The sequence below is a fragment of the Microchirus variegatus genome (assembly GCF_963457635.1).
Source record: "Microchirus variegatus genome assembly, chromosome: 2".
NCBI classification, from domain to species: domain Eukaryota; kingdom Metazoa; phylum Chordata; class Actinopteri; order Pleuronectiformes; family Soleidae; genus Microchirus; species Microchirus variegatus.
This window is the reverse complement of record NC_139803.1, coordinates 8,374,434-8,385,287: the sequence shown is the minus strand read 5'-3', so window position 1 is coordinate 8,385,287 and position 10,854 is coordinate 8,374,434. Positions and strand designations below refer to the sequence as shown.

At 41.6% G+C, this 10,854-nt stretch overlaps 1 protein-coding gene across 1 annotated transcript; it reads right to left on the bottom strand.

Moving 5' to 3' along the window:
* Window positions 1-6,114: 6,114 nt before the first annotated feature.
* Window positions 6,115-8,802, bottom strand: plac8l1 (PLAC8 like 1; the record flags this gene model as incomplete). The annotated part of the gene is made up of 5 exons (XM_083910483.1): window positions 6,115-6,246; window positions 6,645-6,781; window positions 7,465-7,670; window positions 8,138-8,325; window positions 8,743-8,802. 5 exons carry the CDS (start codon window positions 8,800-8,802, stop codon window positions 6,115-6,117), a joined length of 723 nt encoding a protein of 240 aa, XP_083766609.1.
* Between the last annotated feature and the right edge of the window lie 2,052 nt (window positions 8,803-10,854).

Below are 10,854 nucleotides of genomic sequence, written 5' to 3'. Positions count from 1 at the left end.
CGTGAGAGAAATGAGGGATAGAGAGGATGAATCCCAAATACTGAGCATCACTCACTCCTCACACTCTCTCTCTCTTTCTATGCGTGCACTGCCGTCACAGTTGCACGCCAACATGTTTTTCCACGCTTACCAAGGCACTGCAGTCTTTTGACATGTGGTAATCACATGCACAGGTGTGCATGCTTACACACACACACACACACACACACACACACACACACACACACACACACACACACACACACACACTCAATGTCGAGGTGCCAGCAGATGAAAGAACGCCTACATCAATGGCTGGACGGTGGAAGTGCATAGAGATAAAAGCATTATGCAACAACACATGCCAACTTGTAACAGACCTTCAATTTATGTCAGCTATGAGGCTCCACACGCACGCACGCACGCACACGCACGCACGCACACAGGCACACCTGGCTTTCAACTGACTCCGATGTAAACCCACTGGCAGAGCATTTCGACGCTTAGAGCAGATGCCAAAACCGAACCTAAACCCAATTCTAACCCTGATAATTGTTCTAGTATGGATATTTTTCCTTAAATAAACTTGTCTCCATATAAGTTTCTGGAAAACAAGAAGACTGGCAGAGTTGTTTATCTATCTCTAGCTCTCCACCTTTCCTTGCAAACCAGTCATCTGCCGTCGTCTGCTGCCGACTGTACTGAGATATCGCAGAGTGTACTCGTGTCAGAGCTGCATGTGTCATATCAGCTAGTGGTAAATAGAGTGGACAGTGAACAGTAAATCTCCCAGGACAATGTAAGGGCTGGTCTACACTGACAGCTCTGACCACTGTGTGCTGTCTTACGGCACAAAAATAAATATTTTATTCTGAGTGAATATATATATTTTATTTTTGGAGGGAAAGGGGGTTTTCTGAGCTGTCACGCAAAATGCAATGCAATGCTAATATAATATAATGTGTTTCTATTGGAAATGCAACTTAACTCGACTGCCGAGTCGAGCCGGTGGAAACACACCATAAAGGTTTTGGAAAACCCTGTAAATATTGTTTGGGGGCACAAAAAATCAGTTTTAAGAAAGAAAGAAAGGGCAGTATAACAGCTTTCTTTGTGGGAATATTACCTTTGTGGCTCTGCATTAAAGCTGGAGCTGGAGCCAGGGAAGTGATGACAGTAGCTTATCTTACAATAAAAACTGGAAGAATTACTAAAATAAAATAAGTGACGTGTTTAACTTGAAGATTCCAGGCACTCACTGCTGCTGCTGACATTTTAATAGTAAAATCCCATGAGAGCAAACAGGCATATTGAACAAAATGAGGAATTTTGGTCTGCATGTAAAGATTTGCAGGCTGGAGAGTGGGGAGGGCCATGAAAAATCATGTTTATCAGCTCAGGGAGGGAACATCCCGGTGCAGAGAAAACATATTCAGCTGTTATCTGTGCTGCTGCTTAAAATGTGTGGCCCTCACACATCACCTGCAGACGGATGTGAGGCTGTGGTCATGCCCTGCCACAAGAACAGACCAGATCCCGGCGCCCTATAAGCACATGCTTTCATGTGAAGTGATTTCTATTAAGAATTCACTTTTTTCACAGGGAAATGGGGGGGAAAAAACATCACCTAAACAACTTCTTTGAAGTTGTCACAAGAGAGAGGCCACCGTGACACCTTCAAAGAGAGTGTTTATCCCCTCGGGTTTTCTGTTGGACTTGCATCACGCGGCGTGTGCCCTTTAAGTCTGCAGGGAGAAGGCAACGTTGGTTGCATCGTTGCAACAACAAGAACGCTGCTTTAGAGGCATCCAGGCCCAAAAGATGAATAATTTCTCACTAATGACGTGTGAGCCACCACTGGAACTCCACAGGTGCCCAAAGAAAAGGGGAGAAATGTTGTGGAAAATTACAACTTGACAAAAAAAGACCCAGGGAAGTGCATAAATCAGCATCCTGGCATAGCTGTGCAAAGGATCAGTGTGAGAGAGAGGGTGAAATTAATCAGGAAAATGATGTAGCAGCTACTTTTTCTAGGGTGCTCAAACAAGAATGAGTGACATTCTTGACATTTAACCGAGAAGCATTTCCTCTTCTGTATATTTTTCAGAAAGTCTTAATACTCTCTTTAATCACCAGTCACAGAAACCTAGAATTCAGCACATTTATATCCTAACTTTGAGCTTTGTGTTATTTATATCATAATGGATTCAAGAGTTACTTTTCTTTCTTAACTGTGGCACATTATTCCACAGCACTGCATAATGTGCTAATTTTGCTTCAGACTTGTTTGACATTGACATGAACATATTTTATATAGCTTCAACTGTACATAAATATGAAAAGGATGTCCAAATTTAAAAATACAAATACAACTACTTGTGAACATAGCTCATATTTATTTGTGGTGGGAACATTTATCTGAAGTTTTTCTAGTTCTAGCAACCGTCACGGTTTAATGACCTCAAAGGAACACTATGAAAGAAATAATTGTCCCTCTTTTTGTCAAAGCATGGCATTTACGGATATTATTCTTTAGCAGAGAGGAGTGTCGTCTTGTTGTGGCTCAAAAACTACAAAAGCAGGTAAATCTCTCGTATAATAACCGCCCTGTACATGACAGTGGTTTTAAAAGTTCTTTCAACTAAATCCTCCTCCTGTCTGTCTTTAGAGAAAAAAAATACACACACACGCGTCTGCTCAGAGCAAACACACTGCTGCACAAAATGTCTATAGCCTCCTGTTTGAGGGAGCTAAACAGCAGCTGAATGTAGACACGTACAAGATAGGAGAAGGCAGAACAAAACAGAAACACACAGAAAGGGCAAGGATGGAACATATACAGTAGTATCACATGAGAGGAACTCTTTGTGTGTGTGTGTGTGTTATGCAAACCCCAGGTGGTGCTTGTTGTCCTGGATAGAAGTATCACCAGGGGGGACAACTGCTCCAGCTTAGCAGGTCTCTCCACACCTCTCTCTACTGTTATGTCCTTTCTTTTTAGTCAAAAACACACGCAAGGATTAGGTGTCAGGAAGGAAAAAGTGAAACGGATGGAGGGGCTGATGGTTGAAAGTTGACTGAATCTGATGAGTGAAAAGAGAAAAGGAACGAATGAAAAGAAGCTACAAGAGAGCAAGAGGAGCACAATCACCACTTCATTTCATTCACTTGTGCTGTATGTTCAATATCAGATTTTCTATGTCAGTGTTTCATCTGCATGAGTAACAGTTTACCCTGAGCACATTCATGGGAGGAGCCAGTTTAGCTGCACAGCCCCCACATGCACACTACCCTGTGGGGGCTGATGTCAATAACAGCCTGTACTTTACACCTGATGCCTCTGTAGGGATAGACGTCTTTTTGCTGAGGCAGCAGCGGCAGCAGAAGTTTTATGGTCCCTGTCCAACTGCTGACTTGGGACAGGCCTCGCTGTTCCAAATCGTGACCTCTACTGCTGCTGTGGAGGTGCAAACTCTGACCCCAGATCAGCACTTAAGACTAATGTCACCCTACTGAGGGTGCTGTGAGTGAGGTAAACAGTGAGCTGGGGCAAGATCTGGGGCAACGCTGCCCTCTAATGGCTCACACAGACGTATATCTTATATAAATGACGTAAGGCAATGCAGGCTGAGTGTGTGTGTGTGTGATATAATGAGCAGGGCAGCGGTTTGGGTTTAAGTGCAGTCACATTTATTTAATACATGAGACAACATACAGCACGTTTGAAGTGAGGGAATTGCGTTTGTGGTGCTCACAGGAAGGAAAAGCTGACAAGTGCAATAATATCATCTAATTCCAGAAACACTGCCCCCACAATAATGATAACAATAATGCTGGATAAGCTGCAGGCATCACTGAAAGTGTTTCTATAGGGAGTGTTATTCCTTTTGTCAGGAGCTCCAGTGAAGCAGTTAACAGCCAGGTCTCCATATCGTGCTGTGGAGAGAAACGTATGGCGATCTAATAATTGGGAGGGAGATACCAATGTTAGGAACTGCAGTTCTAATAAGTCCTCATGTTGGTACTATGAAAAAAGGGATGTAAATATAGATATAAAGTCTAAATGAATAGTGGGACATGCAAAGCAAATAGATTTCAAATTCAACACTCAGAGTTTTTACCTAATGCTGAGGTGATAACATCTGGTTGAGGGAGAGATGCTGCGTGGCGCCTGAAGGCAGCGCTGCTCTCGGCAGATCCTGCTCGCTAAAAACCCCATAAGGCAGAGAACAGAGGATCAGCCGGAGCATTTATCCGTCCCGGTGTCATCAGGGAACACTGGGGGCCCTATCGTTTGAGACGAATATCTAACACCTGTTTTTAAACAGCATATAGATATTGTTTTCCTCATCAGTATGATTATAGTCTCTATTTTGAGCTTCAAAGATGTAAACATATTTTAAGAATGTCTTTCAGTTGGGATGATTTGAATTGCAAAAATGTGTATTTGTTTTCTGTTGCTTCTTTGATCTGCTCCTACAGCGTGGTATATCATGGGCTGGCTGTCTGAATTAAAAATGTCCACAGAGGGACATAAACTAACGAGTGAAACACCTCACAGTGGAAAGCAATGTGGTATTTTCTCTCCGGGTATAAAGCACAAGAAAGAAATATGTGCAGATCAATGTTTTCAATCTGAAATAGTTTGTCTTGGTGTTACAGGAGTGGATTACCTTCGTTTTGGAGGCTTTGATTTGTTTCGGATTGTCCTTGGTTAGGGATGAGGACGTCCAATGCACAAAACCGCCTACAAAATAATCAGAAGTGAGAGTAACAGTGGTTTGAAAATCACATTTATTGTAATTGAACAGATTAACTACATGAAGAGTGAAGTGCACTATGAATAAATAGGACTGGGTTTTATAATTCACATCTGTAGACGTTAACAAATTACATATTTGGCATTTAAGGACCCATCTGCTTTGTGGAAAAATAACATTTTCATATCCATCTTTGCCGGGTGGCATTTCAGGTTCGGGGGAACCGCAGCCATCAGGACTGGATTAATAGTATGATTGAACAGCCTGAGGGTGAGTCAGAGAACAGGATGAGGGGAAGGAAGAACAGAAATATGGAAATAGACTTTGTCATCATCACACTGTACTTGAACTGTTGAACTGCAATCTGAGCTCCACTGTGGCCTCAGACAGGTGTTTTGCATACTGAATGGACTCGCACACATGTACAATGAAATGAATCGGCTCTCAAATGTATTACTTTTCTGTTCACGACACCAAGGGAATGTTTACGTAAGACTGATGTGACATACAGCCAAATTTGAGACTGAGAATAAGATTTATTCCCATTTTTCAATTTGCGAAACACCTCATATTTCTGCACATCATCTTCCCCTCTTTGTCTGAGGGCGATGTGAACACATTAAATGTGTCTGGTGACCTTTGGTACGCGAGACTGACTTAAATGTGAGCGTTTCGCACAAATCATAACAGGATTTCACCTCATCTGTGTGCTTTCTGACTACAGAACAAGGCTCAAGATACAAGTTTTGGTATCTGAGAGTCAGGTGGTTAGTACTATTGCGAGTCAGGATATTGGTCTAAACCCCAGCTCAACTGGGGCCTTTCTGTGTAATGTGTGTGCTTTCTTGGGGTATTCTGGCTTCCTCTCACAGTCCAAAGACTTTGGAGACTCAGCATAGGTGTGAATGCAAGCTTCAGTGGTTATCACTGTTGTCTCTGCATCCCAGTGTCAGCTGAGAGTAACTCGAGCTAACATATGGATGAACGGTGTCTGAGAATTACATCAGATTCTCGGTGCTACATGTATCTGCTCCCAGTGACTGCTTCTGCAACTACATAAACATGAGCGTTTTGTGCTGAAAATGCTGTTGATGAATGGTTGAATGAAGAAAAACAGCCATGTGTCCACTCTTAGAATAAGTCCAACAGCAATATTTAACAACACTGGTTGTTTACCCCATTAATCGAGGCTTAGGTTGGTTGGAGAGACTTGATTTATTGTCCAGGGCATCCTCAGGGGCATTTAAAAGTAAATTTGAACCTTATAGTATCGATTCTTCATGCGATTCATACAACAAATCACAGCAGGTCTTTGGCAGCCTCTATCGGATTGTAAAAAAAAAGGGAAAAGACTCATTTACTCTCTGGACTTTCCTCAGGAGCACTCAAGGGCAGTGGACACATGATATGTCTGAGTCTTCATTCTCCACTTCATCTCTCTTATCATCTGACACGTAGCCAGAGGGTAACAGCAATACACTGTGGTCCAGTCCTCACACACACTCCCCTGTGGATACACATGCACACACATGAGACATGCAAACACATGTGGAGGGAGTCCACTGCAGCAACAACAATGTCCAGAACCCTTATTACAACACAAAAATATAAACACAGAAACTCACCGAATAGTCCCTCTAATTCTGTAAATTTCATATTTTTGATATAATCAACTACCATTTAATGTCGTCTAAAAACTAGCTTGAGACAAGTAAATCACCAAATAATTATCGTGTCACCTTTATTTGCTTTTGCAAAATTACTTTACGGATAATCGTTTATGAGCAGAAACCATGCTGTGACTGTTTTCATGTTGTTGTCCTTAGGGGGCAATTAAATAAGTAGCACAAATCTTACACTGGGCAAAATATGATCTTTTTTTCTTTTAATGCAAAATGCACTCACTCGTATCTTGTACCGTTCTCTGATCCCAACTCGCATGGCAAAAGTGGAACCTGGTAACAGCGGCATGCACAGACACTCACCGTACTGGTGAGCTATACTCAGGTCCAAACAGCAGGGCACCAGCGCTCCGAGAATACCTGCAAGCACAGACAGGTCGACACAGTGTTAGGTACGTGTTGCTGTGTGAGATTGTTTCAGACTTGCACCTTTATTCTCAATAAATGCAAAAGCACTTCCAACTAATTAAAGGAGAAAAATATGTGCAACAGAGACCTTTTGTATTCAAAACAGTGTGGAACATGGACACATGGTGTTTGTTACACCCGGTGTTCGTGCACATACATCCATAATACATGCCATCAACAGGTGGAGAATGAAAGTGCAAGTGTGTCTGCAGCAGCAAGAGCAGTGAGACTTAAACACATTATATATCTATACCATGTGTGGGGGTAAAGGGACAGAGCAAGCTATGGTTCTAGGTTTCTGTTTGGCTTCCCTCATCTGGAAGAAAATGAACCAGACCAGTATCAGTCATTCATTTGATCTGCTTTATTCCGTATATATATTTTAAAGGTTCTCCATTGGAAACCTTTCCTCTTTTGAGAGGGGTAGTGAGTACTGTCAGGTTTGTTTGTGTTCTGCATTTCTGTACAATAGCTCCAGCTCACTGTGTTTGACTCACTCTGCTGGGATGATAGATTATGGCCATTTTATGACTTAATATGACCTATTTCAGTTAATTTACAATAGCAAACACACAAAAAGTGAGAGGATCGTGAACTTGTACACTGTGTTGTGTTGTTATGCTCATGTTACAAACATGTAGTTTTGTCTCCACAGACGTCGAACAAGCCGCTGCTCCAGCCTCCTCCAGTCTGCGTGACGGTGGTGATGGTTGTCGTGGTGACGCCGAGTCCGGGCTGTGTGATTATAGGGTCTGTCACTGCAGAGGTGTTGTTTGACCTCGAGTGAGTGAAACTCCCGTCCTCTTCAAACACTGACGTTGAGTCTTTGGAGAGTCCCGGTCTAAAATTGGAAATAATTGTTTTTCTCAATTAATCTATCTTTAGATAGAAAGTTGATGAATGAATTCACAATTCAATATGCCAGTGATACTGTAACCTCAGGCTGAATATGAGCAAAAGAAACTGCCTCAAATGAACCAATTAGTCTGCAAGTCAGAATTTAATTCATTCAGCTAATTTCATCTTTCTTTGAACAGCATGTTTTTCATTCAGACGGGCTTCTCACAAATACAGCACCACAATTACACCAATGGAGCCAACTAATATTATCAAACCACCATTAACCTTACATTATATAACAGACGTATTCATGCTTTCATCTCATTTAGGACTTATACAACGTTCATGGAGGCATACAAGAAGAAATAAAGCAACAATAATAGAACAGAATGAGTAAGCTATTGGCTGTATTCCATTGTGCTCAGTGGTGACAACACTGTGTACCACTCGGGACAAAGAAACACTTACTGGTGTGTGACTGTCTTCTGCTCCATGACGAGAAGCTCCTGGCATCCAGCGAGGAGATGAAAAGAGGAGAGAGGGTGAGCAGGGGAGTCAGCAAAAAGGAGGTGGAGGGGGAGGTAGAATGACACTTCCCTACTGAGAGGGTGTGTGTCGGCGCAGATAAACCAGCAGTTGTATGACTCGGCCAGAAGCTGTGTGACAGAGATAAGTCATGCATTAGTTGTCTTGTGTGTGATGAGACTTTACGGTGCCCCCTGCTTGTCGAGCAAATGCAGAGAGGGCAGATACACATCACAGTACATGGACACAAAATAGTACCTGGTACAAAATAATCAGAATCTTTGCATGTAACACACATTAGCACAGCTGCAGGTCAGAACAGTATTTATTTACAATATTGGCTGTAGAATATTTCAAATATGCATAAATTAAATGCATTGAATACTGAAGTGAGAAATTAAATCAAGTAATCAATATTCGTTCTCATTTGCAGAACTATATATGCACAAAGTGAAATGCAAGAAATCTAATCTCAGTGAGTTTGACCCATGACTGCCTCCATTTAAAATGATGCATCTAAATAGATGTACAGTAAATGTTAGACTCACCTCTAAGGCAGGAAGGAACACAGCCTCACACAGTGAGAAGCCAGGAAGTGAAAGACGCATTTTAGCAGTAATGAAACACCTGTGGTTCATGTTTAGAGGGGACTATTTCCTGAGTACTGAAATTGACCTTTACACATAGGCTGATACAGGACAATGTAAGAGTGTGTGTGTGTGTGAGTGACGGGGGGACAAAAAAGATTTACGTGGTGGAAGGTCACATACTGGAACCACCATGGTTTGGAGGCTCAGTTCTCACACTCGCATGCAAAGTGGTTGTTAAGAATTGCAGAGAATCTTGTCGTTTCTCAGTGTACAAAGTGTTCTCTCTTCTTTCTTTCACTCTTTTCCGGAGAAAATCACTTTTCAATCGAGACCCTCCTGTGGAGAATAAAGCAGTAGAAGTTGAATGGATTTAATACTCAGTAGTGCCAAACTATTCAAAACTGAAGACTAAGAAACCTCTTATTGATAGAAGTGTTAGGTCAGCACATAGAGGAGCTACTCTGGCAACTTGCTAGTCTTCACCTCAAGTAAAACTTTGCAGTGTCTGCACACCAGGATCCTTAGACCATGGAAGATCCTTTCAAGCTCTGAGACTAGAGGGTCAACTAACTGGCTGCAATCATGCATGGCTTTCGGCTTCGATTTGTGTGACTTACAGCTGCACTCTTGAGCTATAACATTCGGTGTTTAAAATACTGAAATCTAAAGCCACATTATTATTGATATACCGAATAAAATACTTCTGGTATTTTTTCAAATTTGGGATGTAGTGCAGTGCCTTCGTTTGCTCATCGTAGAGCTGGGCCCTACTGCCTTCATCTGCCCCTATATTGTTACCCTTCACATCATCACATTTCACAATATTAAGGGTAGGTGATAAGAAATTACATTTTTAGTCTCATTAGACTAGAAAATCTGTCAGAGCATCCTGACTTAAGACTCCTCATCACTACAAACAGCCGATCTGATGATGAACTAGCTACTTCCCCACAACCACATCAAAGACGAGGTCTGTTTCATTCTTTCGTGCAACACTTGTTATTTCCCCTTAGAATAAATAAGCAGCACAGAGGAGAAACAACAGCAAGAGGCTGGATTTTTCAATGGGTTTATTATTTCTCTGGAAAAGCACAAGTCAGACGTGCCACCCACACTGAGAAAAACAGTAAAAGCTGTCTGACAGGCTAAGGGAACGATGTTCCTTACCTCCGATGTGTAAAACATCACAGCAGCAAAATTACCATCTATATGAAAACAACAGGCGTGGGGGGAAGATGCAGGGGAAGGAAGGCTCCTGATGTGTTAACATAATACCAAGTGGTTGGTCGGCAACAAAACAGAACATGGCAGTAGACGGCTGTTCATTGCCTTTCAGGGAAAAATGAAACAAAACATTATTCAACCACTTGATTATACAAATAGTTACTTTATTGTACTATATCAGAGAAGATAAATGGCCCACAGAGAAAAAAAACATACAAAATTCAACTTTAACCTTAGAGACGATGAAAAGACAGAATACAAATCCTGGTTTGAAACTCCCATAGCAAAAAATGGAGTGGAGTCGGGGATATTTTTGCGAATTGTATCATCTGAATTTTTCAGCACTTAAGACCTGATAGTCACAGAATTTCATATGTTAGAACCCCAAACCATTGTTGTTTTGCTCAGATTAAACCCAGATCAGAATGCACAACTGAAAGAGTTGTTATTGAAAAAAGATAGAAGGTCCCTTTAGATTCAGATATCCCCCACAGCAGCATTCAGCAGCGAAAGAAAGAAAGAACTGAATCATTAAAGTATTTTGTAATATTATGTTTTTCATGATGTTTCTTATCGATATCAACTTTGTTTAAAACTATAACATTATTGTTTTTGTTTCACAAAAAATCCACTGACACAACAAACAATCGTGTGTGAAGACGAGCTTTCAAATCTGACTTTCTGAAGAGAAAGATTAATCATTCGATGATGCATGTACAATTTTGAGTCGGTGTTCTATGGCTTTGAACCAAAATTGCCAATTGTCTTGCGTTTCATGATGAATTAAAACCTCACAAAATCACAAAATGATCCACTGCTGAATGTGCCATCCCCCCCCCCCCCCCG